The 19,468-nt window shown below is 36.9% G+C and overlaps 1 protein-coding gene across 6 annotated transcripts; it reads left to right on the top strand.

Moving 5' to 3' along the window:
- The first annotated feature begins 18 nt into the window (after positions 1-18).
- Positions 19-19,340, top strand: LOC307008915 (protein TMED8-like). 6 transcript variants are annotated; one of them, XM_079632213.1, is made up of 11 exons: positions 34-263; positions 359-525; positions 1,315-1,495; positions 2,863-3,020; positions 10,287-10,485; positions 10,693-10,769; positions 13,424-13,532; positions 13,622-13,721; positions 13,819-13,897; positions 16,597-16,887; positions 17,905-19,308. In XM_079632213.1, exons 1-11 carry the CDS (start codon positions 100-102, stop codon positions 18,120-18,122), a joined length of 1,743 nt encoding a protein of 580 aa, XP_079488339.1. In that variant the 5' UTR covers positions 34-99; the 3' UTR covers positions 18,123-19,308. The 6 variants fall into 6 exon arrangements, with proteins under 6 accessions (XP_079488340.1, XP_079488342.1, XP_079488339.1 ...); XM_079632214.1 differs by lacking the exons at positions 10,287-10,485; positions 10,693-10,769 and having other exon boundaries at positions 19-263; XM_079632216.1 differs by lacking the exons at positions 2,863-3,020; positions 10,287-10,485; positions 10,693-10,769 and having other exon boundaries at positions 28-263.
- Positions 19,341-19,468: the final 128 nt, after the last annotated feature.

Raw genomic sequence — 19,468 nt, forward strand, 5'->3', positions numbered from 1 at the left:
GAAAACCTGAAGTAAATTGTTTCACACTAGTTACTATAGAAACCGGACTTGTTTACGACGTTAAAAACTTACTTTAACGATCCACGATTTAAATGTTTTATGAAAATGCTGGACTTCACTACTAATTTAAACTCTCTCGGATTTGAGGCTGGACTCAGTGAAGTTGAGAAAGAATTGCTTTTTCTGCGCAGTCGATCTGCTGGGCTGACCGTGAGCGGATGTGCGCATGCTGTATTTGTCTATGAACTTTTCAGATTGTTAAGGTAAGAACGATGTTGTTGATCTCATATGACTCTAATATCCATATAGACGCCATTTTTTATTATTACTGTCGACTGTCGTATACATTTCCCCACAGAAAGAAACTGAACGCTGAGAATGGCTGCACTGTTACTAACACACATCTGTCTGTTGGCATACTGGGTGGAGGTCACGTGGGCAAACAGCTGGCAAAGCTTTTACTGCATTCATCTGACCTCAAACCATGCGACATCAACATCTCAACTAAAAGACCCGAGACTCTAGGTTAGTGAGTAGTATAGATGTACAGTGTGTTCCATAGGGTTATTTTAACGAAGGGAAACAATACTTTGTTTAGTGTCTTTCAATATTATTTGTTCTTCAGACATTGCTCTTTAAAAGTAAAAGTATGCTGTATGTAAAGTGACCCGATTTAGTTTTTTCACCACTAAAAAAAAGTGTATAATTTAACTATTTACTCATTGAGATCCTTATACATACATAAATTGGTGTGTCGTGTGTGTGCACATACATTTATACAATATTTAAATATAATAATAATAATATAGACACACTGACACACATATAAACAAAAACATTTGTTTTAGATGCAATGAATCACGATTAATTGAATAAATGCAGCCGTTGTGAGCACGAGGCAAAAATGATTATACTGGCCCCAAACTTTTTACAGTCTGAATGCACTCAGAAGTAATTTTTTTATTAAAACACTGTAGAAATTCATCTTGTTGCATATATTCTGTTCCCTAAATTATTAAAAGATGTCAATGAAACATAGTGCACAACTATCTTTAGTAGGAATTCTTGTATTTGTTTTAATCACAGCTGCTTAACTACACATGAATCAGTTCTCATAGTCCTTAACACTGTGTGGCTGAACTGATCTGTGTGTTGATCTGTGGGATGGTGCAAACACACAGGCGTTACTGTAGAAACACATGTGAAGGTCCACTGGCGTCCTCTTGTCCTCTCTCTCCCGAGTCTGGTTGTCATTAAGATTAAAATCAGACCGGTTTTACATCTAATTCTGTCTTTTCTTTCATTGATCCACAGGGGAGATTTCAAACATTGGTGTCGAGTGTTACTTTGACAACATTAGACTGGCTAAATGGGCAGACTTGCTCTTCCTCTGTGTCTTGCCCTCTCATCTTCCTCAAGTTTGCTCAGACATCCGCTGCCATCTGTCTCCAGACTGTGTTGTGTACAGTTTCACCTCAGCAGTGCCATTGAACAGGTACTTCAGGTTATTAGCTAGCTATGTTTTCAATAATACCCCACTGTTATTCATTATGGAATAAGTCAAAAGTCCTGTGCTTTGATATCTGTTTGTTGATTGAATCTCTGTCAGATTTTGGTTATATAGTATAAAACTCTAAAGACAACCCTATTTGTTTCTGCTGAAGCCGTCAGTCTGAATTATTTTAGCTTGGTTTTAAAATAATCGTGTTGGAAGTGAAAAACTGATGCTCTACAGAAAATCACATCAATCCGAGAGTTCGAATGAAGCAACACCCTCCTAAAGATCTCTTTAGCTCCGCCCACTCCCATGAAGCACTGCGAATGAGGTCGATCTCTCTACGCGCTCAAAATACTGAAATGTTTGTGTGTGCATATTTTGCAATAAACTTAAAATATATTGTTTTTATACATATGTGACTCTGGATCACAAAACCAGTCATAAGTCGCACTGGTATATTTGTGGCAATAGCCGACAATACATTGTATGGGTCAAAAAATTATACATTTTCATCCTAAAATCATTAGGATATTAAGTAAAGATCATGTTCCATGAAGATATTTTGTAAATTTCCTACCGTAAATATATAAAACATTTATTTTTGTGAGTGAATGCAGCACAATCATGAACATTAATGAACAACTTTAAAGGAGATTTTCTCAATGTTTCGATTTTTTTGCTCCTCAGATTCCAGATTTTCATAGTTGTATCTCGACCAAATATTGTCCTATCCTAACAAACCACACATCAATGGAAAGCTTATTTATTCGGCTTTCATGTGATGTGTATATATATATAAAATTGCTTCATGTGACTGGTTTTTTGGTCCAGGGTCACATATAATCAAAATTCGTAAATGAGTAGTTTAATATTTCTCCATAGTTTTAAAATCTATTACCGGTATGCTGTTCGCAATGCTTAATGGGATTGTAGTTCTTTCCCTCACTAAAGCTGTTAAATATGTTTGTACCTTTGTCTTTTTGTCCAATTTTTTAAAACTTAAAAAAAACTTTTTTGCTTCTTCAGAGTTGTAGTTGATTGTCTTGGTTTATGGCTTATAACTCTTTAACGAAGACTCTTTTAAAATCCCTATTGGAAAAACGAATGGAAAAGATACTTCCGGAACCAGCACCTGAAAAAGAGAGAGGGAACTGTTGCACTCTATACTTCCAGAACTTAGATTTTGAGGGAAACTTACAATAAAAAATGTCTGTGTTAGTTAAATAATGTCTATTTTATTGCAAAATTATTATTATTTTATGTAAATATTAATTTATTGAACTTCACATGTAGCCACAATATGTCACACAATAGTTAAGCATCAGCCTATCACCTTCTCAAAAGTATTTTTTTTTTTCTTTCAGGCTTGCAATGCTTCTTGAACACAGTTTTATTATTAAACCTCAGTATGAGTTTGTGGCTTGTGATGACGTCACTAGAGTTTGGCTCCTCCACAATCAAGTGTCCGCAGCTTTAAAGCACAAGGAAGTGCTCTCGGCATCACTTCCTCTTTCAATGAATGGTGTGTAAAAACTGTAGGAGTATCCTTGACAATACATTTGCATTTCCCCTTTAAAATGTTTATACCCATCTGTCATGTTTTACAGACATTAATATATTATTATAATTGTTATAAATATTAATAACATATTTACATGAACCGGTCAAAAATCTGCCATATTTAAATATATAATATAGTAATATCCAAGTAAATAAAATAAAAAACTATGAATAAATAAATGCATTTACAAATAATAATAATTATATTTGCATTCTCTGGCAAACATTTGTTTCCACAAAAATATTAACGGTTTGTTTACAACATTGATAATAATAAGAAATGTTTCTTGAGCATTAAATCAGCATATTATAATGATTTCTGAAGGATCATGTGACACTAAAGACTGGAGTAATGATGTGAAAAATTCAGCTTTTGTTGTGGAAAATTACTCAATATTAAAACCTGGATGAAGGAGACAAAGTCGATTCTCAAGAGATTAAACAAAGTATTTTATTTCATGCATGAAATAAGCGTTCAACATACAGACAGCGTCTGATATGAGAAGGTCTATGGCATTCTCACACAGAGAGCATCTGACATGAGAAGGCGAAGGCTAGTCCCTTTCGCCAAGGTTATATACCCTAACACATCCTGTGTAAAAATCCTTTGTTACCTTAAATGGAGATGTCTTAGCTCATTATCTCATGTCCAACCCAAATTCTAACTGGTCTGAGCAACGTCATGTCTGCAAAAGTTTCCTGTTTCTTACTGCTGCTCTTGTTCACACATCTTGTCTATCTTTAGTTCGATCAAAGCTGCGCACATATTTTCACACTTGGAGTACAAAAAGTTATTTGGAGTACACATATTGTCAGCCCTACTTAGTTCTTCTTAGAACATATTGTTCCTGCAAGCTTATATGATTATATTCCTTTAAATGCTTATGAGTAAATGAAAGTTCAACGTTAATACAAGTTGTACCCATACAAAAGCAAAAGAAACACATCTAAATGTAAAATTTCCATAACAATCCCCCATATGTTCATTCAAAGAACATACACACAATTTTACATTTACTCTTCCATAATCATAGTAATTCACAACAGGTAAATTTTTCCATGGTTACTTAATTTCCTAGTCAAACTCATGTTCGCTCTTGTTCTCATAATCCTCATCATCATCAGCCACTAACACCTTAACTTCGTCCTCTGGTGCTCTACTTATCACTGTTGTGTATTCCCCTGGACTCATTCTCATACTCATCATTGTTACAGTCACTGCCTTAGCCGTGATTCTAGAAATACAATTCATTAAACATGGAATCATCAAAAGAAAAATCAAAATGAAAATCAAACATCCGATTGGCATAATGGTACTTATTAACTATTTCGTCCACCCCTGCAGGCCCAAGAACCAATTATCTAGTGAAGATGACATTTCATCTGGAGTGGCTATGGCCATTTTCATGTGTTCTATTATGTCTGATACTTTTTGAAAGACGTCAGTCAAATTAAAACAACAAGAGGTTACTAACATTTTGCATATTTTCAAATAAACCTCCTACATCTAAAAGTCCTGGATAACAGCACCCCATCCATTTCTTAGGAAGGGTGTGCCCATACTGTTCAAGCTGTTGTCTCTCCGAGGTCATCGTCGTCACCTGGACATGTGATATTTGTACCATTAGATGTTATACATTTGTTATTATTCATGATTATCGTGGTTTTACAGTGTGCTGTACCAGCCATTATTGCCCCTTGTTGGGTCCCTAATTTACATAAACATACGTCGCCTAATTGTGGTTTCACTGCCCATACATTGTCAAAGTCTCTAGTGCTGTGTTCTGATGGGTTCTGACTTTTGACTTTCTTTGGAGATAATTTGATTTCTATAGAATTTTCACATTCAGTAATTTCTACATAGTACATGGAATTAACCCTATTAATTCTCCTAAATTTTCAGTGATTTCTTCTAATTCCAAAAATCCTGATTACCTCCGTACACATATTGCCCTTGACATGGATCCTTACAAAAATACATGGTCTTACCCCATTTTCCCTTTGTCATTTTCACCTCTATATGCTATCATCTCGTGCTAGGCTTACAGCCACACTTATTAAGAGGATAAGATTTAGTGACCTATTGCCACACATTACAACCTTGTCAGGCGAGAAAATGTTCTTGTTTGAACGATATCAGTCCCGTTTCTCGATGTATTTTTGGTCTCAGGGCAGGTCTAGTTGATATGATCAGACAGGTTATTTCAATGCCCACGCCGTTAAAGTTCCACAAAGTCCTTGATACAGTTCTGACCACTCCTGAAATTGCACAATCGTCTCTTACTATTGATTCGTCTGCTCTCCAGTGACGGTGGTTTTCAAATTGGTAACCTACGGGATGACACGTCTCTGGTTAGTCTGATCTCTGTTTGGCACTCGTTAGCTTTGAGTGGGATTCTTCTTCCGTTGCAGCTAGCCGCATGAGCTGATGCTTCTCGACTTTCACCGCATTTTGAGTTGTCAGCAAAACCTGGAATGGTCCCTGTCACCTTTTCGCCTTCCAATGCTTTCGTCTCAGATCCTTTATTAACACGAACTCTCCTCGGAAGCTGTGCAGGGCCGTCTCAGCTGGCTCTGGAACTGCTGCCTGGACCTGTTTTGAGATATCACAGAACACCTTATCCAGCTCAACACAATATTGCAACATGTCATGCTCACAAATAGTGGTGTCAGGCAATGTTCGAGGATTTCGTGCCTCCCAGTCCATCTGAGGTGGGCGAGCAAACAGAATCTCAAATGATGAGAGCTGTGCGCGTCCCCTCTTTCTCATTCTCATGTAAGTTAGTTCCTCCCGCTTCCGGATGTACCCAGGAATGCTTCAACTGCTGAAATTGCACTGTTTACAAAATGTGAACCATTGTCACTTAATAATTTTTCAGGATTTGAAATTCCCATGGTGGGATAGTTTCTTGTAGGAATAGTTTTGCCATTCCTTTTTTAATCTGCCTTTGTTGTTGGCATGGCTTCTACCCATTCTGAAAACATGTCGACTGCCACTATGCAGTATCTCTTTTTGTCAGATTTTGATAATTCAATATAATCGAGCATTACATTTGAGAATGGTCTCTGCGGCCTGGGATGCCCCCCTGTCTCATTGCCTGACCCCTCCCCACATTGATTTAATACCACAAATCAAACATCTGCTGCAAAAATCTGCTGCCACTGTGGAAAAAACTTTGGTAAATCAGTTATTTTGCATAATAGTAAACATCTCCATTTGTTTCTGGGGCCCCATTGTCCATTTTTATATTCACGGCCTGCCTTCTTCCATTTCTCTTTATCATAGGCAGAAGCGTTTTGTTACATCGCTTCTGTCACCTAGTTCCTCATTCAGCCGTATTGCTATGGTTATCTGAACAGGAAGTCGAGCTACAGCCTTCGCTGCTAAACTCTGACACCCTGTTTTCCTTAGAAACGTCATCACTACCCGAAGTATGAGCCTGGCACTTACAAACTGCCACTTCCTTTTTAGTGGATACTGCATTTTATTTTTGGTCTATAGTCGGATTTGGTCTTTATTTGAATCGGCTCACAATCTGCAATCAGACATCATAATTTTTTATCAGTAGCCCATAAACATTTTGGAAACTCTCTCCAACCCGTCTGTTATGACAGGGAGTTGTGTTAAACTCAGTCTGTTTAGTTTCACTTCCTCATCCAACACTGTGACTGCTCCCAAACTTCTGTGTTTCATGACATGGCTATTTTTGGTACCTCCATTTTGGCAGATCATTCTTTTTTTTTGATCTATTATGACCCAGTCGGTCAGTTCATGGCACCTGGCCATGAAGGGACCCGCGTCACGCCATTCAGCCTTCACTGGTTTGGCCAGCGATATGATATAGTGATATATTTTCCATGTCATAAAACACTGTCTGTTTGTCAGTCAATTTCACATTCAAAGCACCATTGGTCAGTCCAATACACATAGTCAGTCGTCCCAATTTCTATGTCAACATTAAATCATTGCTGCGCATATTCATCATCATGATCAGTGCTTACATGAGAAGTGCAATGTAAATCTGAGTCTCTCATAGATTCAGAAGATGGCAACACTCTGTCATGAGCCGCTTTGTGGTCAGACATGTGTCAGAAATTTGCCATTCATATACAAACAGAGAAAAATCCTCTGTGCTTTCAGTTTCATGCGTCATTCTCATGTCAGCTGATAAGCCCTGATCACCACAGTAAACAAAAACACCCTACTTACAAAGTAAATCCCTTCGCATTAAATTCACTGGGCATAACTTAGTAATTTAAAAACAATGCACATTATTATTTTATTTTTTTTCCCTTCAATTAAACACTCAAGTGTTTTCGAATATTGTTCTATGACCACATGACCAGTTGCACTTCTGGAAGAAGTCGTCTTCCCAGATAGTGGAACTGGTTTTTCAAACTTTGTCGCTTTAATTACCAAATTGGAAGCTCCCGTGTCAAGCAGAAATAGTATAAATACGTCATTAACAGTCATTTCTATCAAGGGTAAAGAAAAATTAGCCTTATAGAAAACCCTAGCAAGCAAGTCTTCATTGCATCGAGCATAATCAGAAAATAAAGGTAAATTATACTCATCTGCTGGAGAGACAGGAACCCCGTCGCTCACCCCCTCCTCCTCCTTTCAATCCGCCTGATTCCTGCCTTTGCCGTGTGGGCAATCATTATACCAATGTCCTTTAAGTCCACATTTGAAACATTTGTCTGGATCATAGGGCTCTTGGCGTTGTTGTTGACAGTTTGGTCCTTTTCCACGACCACGTCCTCTGCCTCTTCCTCTGCCATTGCCTCTCTGGTTCTGTTGGTGATGGGTGGAGTCGTTGTTGCCCATATACACACCTTGCATTGTCACCAGGGCCAACATGAGGTCTTTGTCTTGCTTGGCTGCGTTGATTTTTCGCTGCACTTTCATGATGTCTTGCGTGTCGTCTCATTTCTACTGTGGAGGCAAATTGCCATCCGACACAGCTCTTTTGAATTGCTTTTGAAATGTCACTGTCCAATCCATCCAAGAACAAAGTCTTTACTTTCATTTTCTGGAGGGCTGCAGAGCGGTGGTGGTTCTTTGTGTGGTGCGTTAGGAACTGCGTGATCCCGTCCTTCTGCGGCTGCTGGAATCTGGTTAGGATTGCGAGGAGGTGGAAGATGAGCCGGATGAGTCCTGTCCTCCTCTCTTATTCTCACAAAACAAAAACAAACAAAAAAAACAATGCCATTATAGGGAGAAGAAGAAACCATGTCAGACGTCATTTTTCAAAGATACGTCATTTTTAAGATTGCATAATGCGTTTCTCTATGTGTCTTGTCTTTCCTCTTGACAACGTGAGTAGACCAATTTTGCTTTTGTTTTTGTCAAATGTGACACGCTTAAACCCCCATTGAACCCATATTGCTCTTTTAAATACGGCACATATTCATGATACCAAATTCCTATTGCTTTGTCCATTATTTTTTATGAACCCTTCGAGAAATCAACCTGTTCTCCATCCTTCTTTTTTGAATTTTCGTTACACATTTTTACTTAGACAATTTTGTTTGTTCAATTTCCCTATATTAATTTATTTTATTAATCCATATTTGCGTATTTTTATTTATTATTTTATTACTTTATATTTACCTATAAATTTTCCTCTTTCCTTCTTCTTAATCAACAGTATTTATATTTGCGTATTTAAATATTTTCCCCCGCGTGGTCACCACGCACTATATTTACTGTGTTAATTCTTCTCTCAGCGTGGCCACCACGACATGCCTAAATTCGTCAATCTAGGACTTTCAAAATTGCCTGTCTCCGTCGATGCAGGTCTTTCCCAAACAAGTGCCTCCTCTAATGTCCGAAACTTCGAACGAGCACCTTGTCTGGTGTTTGAGAAATTTTCTATCAGACCTATTCTCAAAACTCTGGCCCTTTTAGAGAAGAATTAACACATGGCATTTGAGAACTTACTTTTAGGCTTATTCTCAAACCCTGTTTGGAAACGCTTATTCCAAAACTCTGACCCTTTTAGAAAAAATATTCAATACGCAAATAATTTTCTTATCCACCATGTGAATAATTTAAATTTTCTCTCACCGTCTTGTGAGTCTCACTGTCTGTGAGTTCTTTAATTGCGTCCACCTAGGTCGTCGTGAGGAGTTGAACAATTCTCTTTCCTCAAGGTTGAGGATATTGAGCCGTAGAGTGTTCTCTCGGGATGGCCAGTCAACTGTTCCCCTCACGACGATCATCGGTTTTGCAATCGCATCCTCGTCGCCATTTGTTGTGGAAAATTACTCAATATTAAAACCTGGATGAAGGAGACAAAGTCGATTCTCAAGAGATTAAACAAAGTATTTTATTTCATGCATGAAATAAGCGTTCAACATACAGACAGCGTCTGATATGAGAAGGTCTATGGCATTCTCACACAGAGAGCATCTGACATGAGAAGGCGAAGGCTAGTCCCTTTCGCCAAGGTTATATACCCTAACACATCCTGTGTAAAAATCCTTTGTTACCTTAAATGGAGATGTCTTAGCTCATTATCTCATGTCCAACCCAAATTCTAACTGGTCTGAGCAACGTCATGTCTGCAAAAGTTTCCTGTTTCTTACTGCTGCTCTTGTTCACACATCTTGTCTATCTTTAGTTCGATCAAAGCTGCGCACATATTTTCACACTTGGAGTACAAAAAGTTATTTGGAGTACACATATTGTCAGCCCTACTTAGTTCTTCTTAGAACATATTGTTCCTGCAAGCTTATATGATTATATTCCTTTAAATGCTTATGAGTAAATGAAAGTTCAACGTTAATACAAGTTGTACCCATACAAAAGCAAAAGAAACACATCTAAATGTAAAATTTCCATAACACTTTGCATCACAGGGATAAATTTAAAAAATGTATTTAATAAAATAAAAATAGTTATTTTAAATTGTAATACTATTTCACTATATTACTGTTTTTACTGTATTTTTAATCAAATAAATGCATCCTTGGTGAGCGCTGACTTGGTGACAATTAATATTAATTGAACTACATGTACATACTATATGGTTAGAGTTTGGTTTAGGGTTATTTGCATGTATCATTTACTGTTAACACTGCAGTAGTAAATGTATGTAACGTAACGTGTCACCATACTTTTAATTTCCCCTCAAACTCTGTCTGCATCCATCTGTCGTGCGAAGTCAACTCAGTGTGCTTTTCATATGGTGTGCTATTAAGTAAACGTTAGTGTTTGCTGAAGGTGGGCTGTTCCTGGATCAGAGATGGGTATCAGCGGTGCTCTACGGGCTCCTCAACATGTGCACGGCTGTGAAGCTGGGCTCCGGAAAGACTCTTCTCCTGCTAAATGGGCTGTTCGAGACCGCTGGTTCAACAAACACATTTACTTATCACACTTTTGTAAATTCACCCAGTGCATCTGATCCCATTAAACCCGATGAGTGAGTCTAAAGCTTTTTTTCCCTCTTTTTTTTTTCAATTCTGTGTTATTTTAGTTCAGTTAATAATATTAGTGCTTCAACTTATTCAGTTTATTGCCAAGGCAACATTTCTAATATTCATTTAGTTTAATAACCCTGTTGATTCATATTTATATTGACTATTTTTGATCATTTTGTCCATAACATATTGTCTCTGTTGTTTTACAGCCTTTTTCCGTGGATCAATCTGGTGGACGCACAAACTAAAGACACTCCATTGACTGATGTGGTGTTGAGAAATAAAGGTTTGCGAGACTGCATTTCAGTCATGTACTACAGTGCATTCTCAAACCTAGCAGAAGGATAGGACGTCATTTTGTTCACTGAGACAAATCAATTAAATTGTGCAACATTTTAGTTTCAGTGTGTACATTTCTGTGTTCATGTTCAATCTGTTTATAGTTAACCAGCTGTTATGTGCAGATGTTTGTAAGTCTCTAAAATAAGTGCTAATTAAACTCCGGGGAGAAGTCAGTATGTCAGCTCAGCTGAATCCCTGCTGCATTACTGCTATATTTGTGTTTTATCCTCTGCAGATTTGTGCCACACGAGGCCAAGTTTTCAAGTACATTTCAATGTGCCAAGATAACTAGAAAAAGGCAAAGCAATGAAATATTGACTAGAGCTAATAAACAATAGAGCTGTTCACTTAACTCACAAAACATGTAATGCTATAAATGTAAGATAAATATAGTTTTTTGTATTTAAATTTTTTATTTTGTAGAGTGATTCAAAGGTACACTATGTAACTTTTTTTGTTCAAAATTAACAAAATTTAAATAAAGCAATACATCATCAGTTCTTCTTCCAAAACGTGTTTTTGTCTTACCCTGATTCACTATGGGAAGCCTGTTATAAGAGTTTATATTTTAGACCTGTCGATATGGGTTTCTCCGGCTACTTTGACGTGTGTATGGTGGGGTTATTTGTCACAATGACAAAGAAAGGTTGACATTGAGCCACTAAATTTCGAACCTCCGGGGAATCACTCGATTTAAACAAAGGAGAGTCTGCTGGCAAAAAAAAAAAAAAAAAGCACTCTCTGTAATTTCAATGTCTGAAAAATGAAAATGGCTGATATCACAGAGCTGTTAAGTTAAATTAATAGTAAAGTTAATCTTTCTTCTCCGCCAATGAAAATTGTTTAGAGTGATACAAAAAGTGCTGATACAGTCCCAGTGCTGTTTACTAAATATCAGCTCACATGGAATGCCACAATTTGAATCAATTTATATACAGTATATATATATATATATATTACATGGCTTGGTTAAATTCTAATGTAGAATATGGTCTGTTATTTCTTGATAACAGACCACTGCTAAGTATTTTTTTTTATTTTTTATTATTATAGATTTCAGTACTAGTACACATACAGGTAAACATTGTGGAAAGAGATAACATTAAGTACAAGTACTTGCAAAAAATACATATGAACAAAATGACAACACAAACGAGGAATTCAATAGCTTAAACTTGACACATTGTAGCCGTGTATTTATAGCCAAAGGACTCGTTGAGTGTTCAAGAGATAGCAAATAATGGTTAAAGTCCTTAAGAAAGATACAAAAAAGAGGTTTTCTATCGATAAACTTACATTTGTGGATAAAAAACTTTGCTAGGAAAAGAAGCAGATTAATAACAAATTCTCTATTGGAAATATAACTTTGGACTTTGGGGACCCCGACCACTGCTAAGTATAACACACCGTTGCCATGAAAAACAGCATTGCCATGGACACGGTGTTCTTTAACGGAAACAATAGTCGTTTTTAAATCAATAAACTCCTTTTTAAATCAATATTTTGTGTCAAATTATTGATTTATTTGGTAGGTAGCCATGTAATTAGCGGGATAATGTATAGCGAGGCGGTTGTTGTAGTGAATACAACCCCGACGCAAAGCGGACATGGCTACCTACCTACCAACCAAATAAATCAATAATTTGACGAAAAATATTGATTTAAATAGGAGTTTATTGATTTAAAAACGATTGTATTGCTTCCGTTAAAGAACACCGTGTCCATGCCAACGCTCTGTTTTTTGTTCAAGAAATAACAGACCGCATTCTACATTAGAATTTAACCAAGCCATGTGTGTGTGTTCATAATTCATAATTTATGCAAACATATACTTAACTATTCTAACTATAACTATTTATATAGTTTATAAATAGAAAGATCAAAAAATAGAAATCATTTAAAACATTATAAATGTATTTACTGTCACATTAATCAATTTAATGCATCCTTACTTTAATAAAAGTAAATTCTTTATTTCTTTACAAATTTCCTAGCAAACATTTTTTCATAGGACTTTTATTATATATTTGTCTGTGTCTGGAAGCCATTCAGAAAAGACTTGTCTCTTCTGCCTTCACACACAGTACGTATTTACAAATTAACGGACTTCCTGGGCGTTAACGTTATTTGTCAAGCAAGCAACACTGTTGCTTCTACTATAGTACAGCATCACAGGGTCGCCGGAGGTAAGAGCATGAACATATATTATGAAACAATACTGTACGTGTGGGTTTGATTTGAATGCAAATGCGGTTTATGCTGTTTTTTGTCTTCTGCTGAGATTGATGATTTAATGGCGAATTACACTTTAGTTACGCGACGTGTCAAAACTGTTGCTGTGATTCGTATAACGTTAAATGTCAGTTAATGACGATTACGCACAAAATGTAGTTCAACAGCCTTACTTATATTGACAGATGTCTATATGTATTGTTAAAAACCCAATTGTATTTGTTGTAGATTTTGTTTAATTTTTTAATGAAGTTCATTGAAAGACAGTTCGTCAGCTGAAAACTCTTACCTGACTCAGGTGAGTTTTTATTAGGTGTTGTGATGAATATGATGATTTATGTATGTTATGTTTTTTTTGTGCTCTAGAGATGGAGAAACTAGAGACATCAGAGCTTCAATCTAGACTCTCATCCCTGTCTGTTTCTTCTTTCCCTGGTATAACGTCAAAAAACTGTGAAACAAACCCTTTAAACAGGTTTGTGCATGTTTATACGAGTTTTAAACAATTGTTATTTTAGGGTTCAAGAGTATTTTAACCCCATCCTTCCCACTGTCATTTTGAAGACTTCAAAGCACAGACCTTTCCCGGACAGTAATCCAACCGGACAACCAAAGCAAAATGGACGATAACAGCAATAACAAAGAATCTCCACAGTCTACTGAGGTATATTGCATTCAAATCTGTCCGGTGTATAACTAAGTGAGCTTTAGAGATGTTCTTGTATGTATGATTGTATGTATTGTTGTGCTGTTGTCAACAGGAGCCCAGCGCATCTCTCGGGAAGGCAGAAGCGGGTGACACACAGGAGAGCAGTACTTCACCCTCCGGGGAGAAAAAAGGTTAGCACATCCCCTATTAGAGAGGTGAAGCCAAGCTCAGGAAAACTTCTCATCATGTTTCATCATTGCCCCTCGAGAGCGAAGCTGTCAGAAAAAAGAAAGATGTTTATGATGTTTGTAGTGTGCTATTTATAACCACACATGTCATTTTTAAAGTCACCATGCAATCAAAATTGACCATTCTTTTCTTTTGTTTATGGAATATTGCAGTTTTTTTTATAAATAATTTATTCGTGCACGTCATTATTGTTTAAAGAGGTCATATTGTGCCCTTTTACAAAGTCTTGATTTTGTTTTTGGGGTCTACTGGAATAGGTTTTAATGCTTGTATGTTCTAAAAACACATTATTTTTCACATATTTTACATTGTCCGTCAGTAACGCTCTGTTTAGTTCCTGTCTCTATGAAGCTCCTCCTCCTTGAAAGCGCAATGTGCTCTGATTGGTCAGCTGGAGCAGTGTGTTGTGATTGGTCAACCGCTTCCACTGTGTTTCGGAAATATCACGGGCTGGGTGATATGGCGAAAACAAAAATCTCGATTTTATTTTCAAAACGATTGACCAATTCACAATTTAAAGCTGCCGTCGGCAAGTCTGGCAGATTGAGTGGACTTAGACAAAATTTTGAATGTTTACAACTCTCATGCCCCTCCCCCACTACCAACGAGCACCCGCCCATCGTCAGTGCGTGTGTACCTGATTTTCTGTGAACGCGTCCGTCTCTTCAGCATCGATCAACACCATAGACTCGGAGGTAGGCTGCCCTGGCTAATCTATCCATAGATAGCAATAACCGAGGAATTGGAAGCTTGTTATTAGATTTTCTCTCTGCCATCACGCTTCGTACAATCTTCAGGCGAACTTCAGGCATGTCGTGTGCATGTGATATTGTAACGTCCGTGTCTGCGCGAGGGAGGGGGATCTGTGATTTGTGCACGACCTGTGATTGACAGTCAGATCTCACACCCCCCTGCGCTGATTAGACCCGATGATCCGGGAGCGGTGGATTTTTGCAAAACAAAATAACACGCTCCAGGTGGAGTTAGAAGCCCGGAATTTTTCTAAAACCACCTTATTTATGTTGTTCTGTCGGATTATAGTGTCAATTTCACTGAATTTGATAAAAAAAAATTGGCCGACAGCAGCTTTAAATGAACTAGTCAACTACAATATGATTCAAATAAAATTGTCTTTATTAACCATCTGGTTAAAAAAGTTCTATTCCACACCTGAAGCAATCAACATGGTGTAAATGTAAAACAAATATCTTTGGCAAATATTGTAAAAACTGAAAATAACAGCGCCTGTCACCATCATGCAAAAATTAAATATCAAACATACAGTAGTAGATCTTTACGGGTTTTTGCATTCCTTTGCGCTATTTTTCCTATTGTTTTTATGTTTGGCTGTTGCACTCGTGTCTCACGTCTTCTGCGGCGTCTCGCCCAAGAATTGGCTTTCTAAAAACGTGGCGGTCAAGTTTATAAAAAAGTTCAGCTCACGTCTTCTTCTTTTTGTTTTCAACGTAAAACATTCTATATATAGCATGCTTTACTTGAATAAGCATATGTGCATTTTCTTCCAATTCCCCATAGGGCAGGCGATCATGTGACTATACTTTGTGCTGTATGGTATGCTTCTTCTTTTTTTTAAATAGCATGCAGTGTACAGCATATAGGACAGGTCTTGTAGTATGCAGTACAAAAGTTGTTTTATATAACACATAAGTTTAGACTCTGATTGCATAAACCATGTTGAAAGCTGTTTTCAAATATATTGATAGCTATAATATAAACAGATATATGCACAACTCATAACTACTCAATTAATTTTGTTATTAATATGCCAGGTAATAACTCAACATATTTACAATTAGCTGAAGTTATACTAATTAACTATTAATTGGTGGAGGAATTCTTATTATAATAATTATTATTAATAGCAACAGCAACGTTATGGGTTCGATAAAATGTATACCTTGAATCCAAGTTGTTTTGGATAAAAGTGTCTGCCAAATGCATAATAATGCATTTATTATTATTATTATTATTATTACACATTTGGCAAGAGAAGGCTTTATTCAAATCGACTCAAATTGCATTCAAGGTATACATTTAATTAGTTAACGCATTCCCTGGGAATCAAACCCATGACTTTGCTGTTGCTACTAATAATAATCATTATTATTATTATTATTATAATAAAAAGAACAGCTGTGATAACAATAAAATTAATTAAATCATTGTTTATTTAAATTAGTTTGCCTTTATCAAATTGCTGTTGTGTGTACTTTATAAAAACAATAAGCAATTTAAGGTCTTGCATTTAAGTAAATTGTTTTAGATTTAAGTTGTTGGCAGATGAACTAATGTGCAGTCGTGCAGCAACATTATTCTGCAATAATGCAATGAAATTATTGTTATTAATTAATGTATACATTTAAATAATTCAAATGCAAAAATATATTTTAAAAATCAATAATATATACAGTACATATCATTTTGTTTATTTCTTTAAAAAGTATCCAAGTAGTGAGTATTTTGGGGGAAATGTGCTTAATTGTACTAACTTAATCATAAAAATAGACTTTCTTGTTTTCTTATGATTTTGAGCTGATTTGAATACATGCACTGCTGTGCAAATATCCTCAAGGTGTTAAATGAAAGAATATTCATTGTTCGGTCACCTCTCTCTCTGCAGCTCTTCCTCCGCTGAAACCGGCCTCCACGTGGACCTCAGTGGCAGTGAAGGAGCTGAAGACTAAACTGCGTCAAGAGAAGGACAGCGTGGTGACGGTGTATCGCGGAGACATTATGACCGTCCACGTACCCATTGTTCCTGAGGCCAAGCGAGTGTGCTGGGAGTTTGCCACAGACGGCTATGACATTGGTTTTGGGGTTTACTTCGACTGGTCACCAGTCACTAGCCGAGCCATTACTGTCCACATTAGCGAATCCAGTGACGATGAGGATGAAGATGACGAGCTGGAAGGTGAGGGAGTACTTCCTGTCCTGTTTGAGTCCTTAATACGGTTACGTTCACACACAATACGGTTAATAACTTTTCAGGACTCACAACCTCATTCTCTGAAAACCTGTGCTGTGTGAACAGAACCAGACTGGACAACTAGTGACGTGTAGTCCGGGTTCTACGCCAGAATGCCGGCTCATTATTGGCCGACGCTGTTCACATGAGCACCGCGATGCTGACGCAGGAGTCGACCAATAGTGAGGTGGCGTTGGGAACCCAGAAGCGCTGCATTGTTTACACTACGTCAACAGTGTAGGAGAATGATGTGGAAGAGAAGAGATTGTTGAATAAAGTCGTTATTTTCTAGTTTTTTTGCGCACAAAAAGTATTCTCGTCGCTTCATAACATTAAGATTGAACCACTGTAGTCACATGGACTTTATTGGGTGAACTAACCCTTTAAGCAACCTCCCCCGCCAATATTCATCTCATTATTTGATATTATTATATGAGAAAAAATGTATAGGCATATATTCATAATTTATATACACTATCGTTCAAAAGTTTGGGGTCAGTAAGTGTAAGGAAATTGTTTCATTTAGCAAGGATTCAATACATACATATCAATTTTACATGCTGAAAAAAATTATCTTTTTTCACAAAAATATTAAGCAGCACAGCATTTTTTTCAACATTGATTATAATAAGAAATGTTCTTTGAGTATCAAATCAGCATATTAGAATGATTTCTGAAGGATCATGTGACACTGAAGACTGGAGTAATGATGCTGAAAAAAAATCAGCTTTGCATCACAGGAATAAATTACATTTTAAAATATATGCAAATGGTTATTTTAAATTGTAATAATATTTCAAAATATTACTATTTTTACTGTATTTTTAATCAAACCAATGCAGCCTCCGTGAGCACAAGAGACTTTCCAAAAGATTTATTTTACAAAACTGTACAAGGCTTAAAATAAGTAGATGCATATAAGGAAAACTCCAGTGACAAATGCACAATTGTTTTGTCGAACAGGCCCTGTGGTTCCAGGAGATGTTGAGAAGGGCTCGAAATCAGTTAACAACTCGAACTTGGGAGAGATCCTGCCTGTGTACCGTCAGGACAGTCATCTGGCAGTGCAGGGCGGCAGCCACGAGTTTCCAGGAGACGGCACATACCAGCTGAAGTTTGACAACTCGTACTCGCTGTGGCGGAATAAGACTCTGTTCTACAGAGTGTACTACAGTGCCTGAGGAATCAAGTGCTTGTTTAAAAAAAAAAAAAATCATATGTATTCAATTACTGTATAATTCTTGCTATTGTTGATTTGTGCTTTTCGTTGTATCCAAGCCCTATCATAGATCAAAAAATTTGCTTTAAAAAATGATAGATATATATATATATGGCTTTAAGATGTTACGTGCAAGATGATATATTTCATATAAAAGGTCCATATATGTTTTATAATTGTATTGTCTGACACCACAACAGAACTGTGGCATCACATATCAGGGACTACAGAGTGACAAATCAGGGAAAGTATATGGGTGGTGAACCGGGTCGAATGCTTTTCAAACAATTCTACACAATTCAAAGACAGTGAGAAAGTCAATGTAGGTGACGTGGCAGTAGTCACTGTTGATTCAGGTAATGATATACGCTTGTTTGTTTGGTTTCTTGCTGTTTTATGTCTTATATAATATTACATAGACCTGCATTGAGCAGCATCAGACACTATTTCTTACATCCTGCTATACTGGGTTTGTTTTCTCAGCCACAAAGACACTGGAAGCCACAGCTAGATAGGATGTATTTGAAACCTCATATTCATGTTTTTTTTATTGCAGTTGCTTACTAAGATGGCAATCACAGCAATGGTTAAAGCCTGCTTGTTTGCAACTTTAAACCATTTCCTGCCACAAAAGCTAATTTGTTGCTTCACTGATCCAATATTTACACGTCCCAGATTCTCATCTGGCGTGATTAAGGGTTGTTTGGCATCTGTATAGACACAATGCAGATGGCCTGTTGAAGACGTTTTATTTACATGTATGCCTCGTTTCAAGGTGTTTAGAAAACTACTTCTATGATTCAGATAAGTTCATTGGAAGAGCTTTCTTGCTTATAATCAGGTGTGCAATATGTCACGATAAGCGCTGCCATCAGGTATAGCGTTTAGTTCCCTTGACGACTTCTTGATTATGAATACCAAATTTTGTACCTTAAATTATTTGCATGTCTTAAGAGACTGTTGCATTGTGCTGCTGAGGTAGGCTACTTTATTCTGACAATGTGCTTTTCTGCTCGTCCACCTTTTAGTATGATATATGTATATGATATATGTTTGTCATCCTTTTCTTGTTTTTCGTTCGTTGTTTCATTTGCTGTGTGTTGTTCACAATAAACGTTGAGGTGAATTCAGTTTGCTGCCTGTTACATATCCAGACTCGTGGTTCCTTCCTGGTCTTCTGATAATACACACTGCACTTCCTTATGAGAGTAGCCATAAAAAGTGTTTTTTCAGCATTAAAAAGGGTATGTTCTTGAACGAGCACATGCACCATTTCCCCTTAAACGAAGGTTAATGCAGTGAGTCATA

This window comes from Phoxinus phoxinus (genome assembly GCF_949152265.1).
Source record: "Phoxinus phoxinus genome assembly, chromosome: 13".
NCBI lineage: Eukaryota > Metazoa > Chordata > Actinopteri > Cypriniformes > Leuciscidae > Phoxinus > Phoxinus phoxinus.

Coding starts and splice junctions, on each gene's coding strand:
- LOC307008915 (XM_079632213.1), top strand. CDS start 100: ATGAAAATGCTGGACTTCACTACTAATTTAAACTCTCTCGGATTTGAG. Junction 3,021..10,286: donor ACTTCCTCTTTCAATGAATG/GTGTGTAAAAAC, acceptor TGTTTGCTGAAG/GTGGGCTGTTCCTGGATCAG. Junction 10,770..13,423: donor TGTGGTGTTGAGAAATAAAG/GTTTGCGAGACT, acceptor TTTGTGCTCTAG/AGATGGAGAAACTAGAGACA.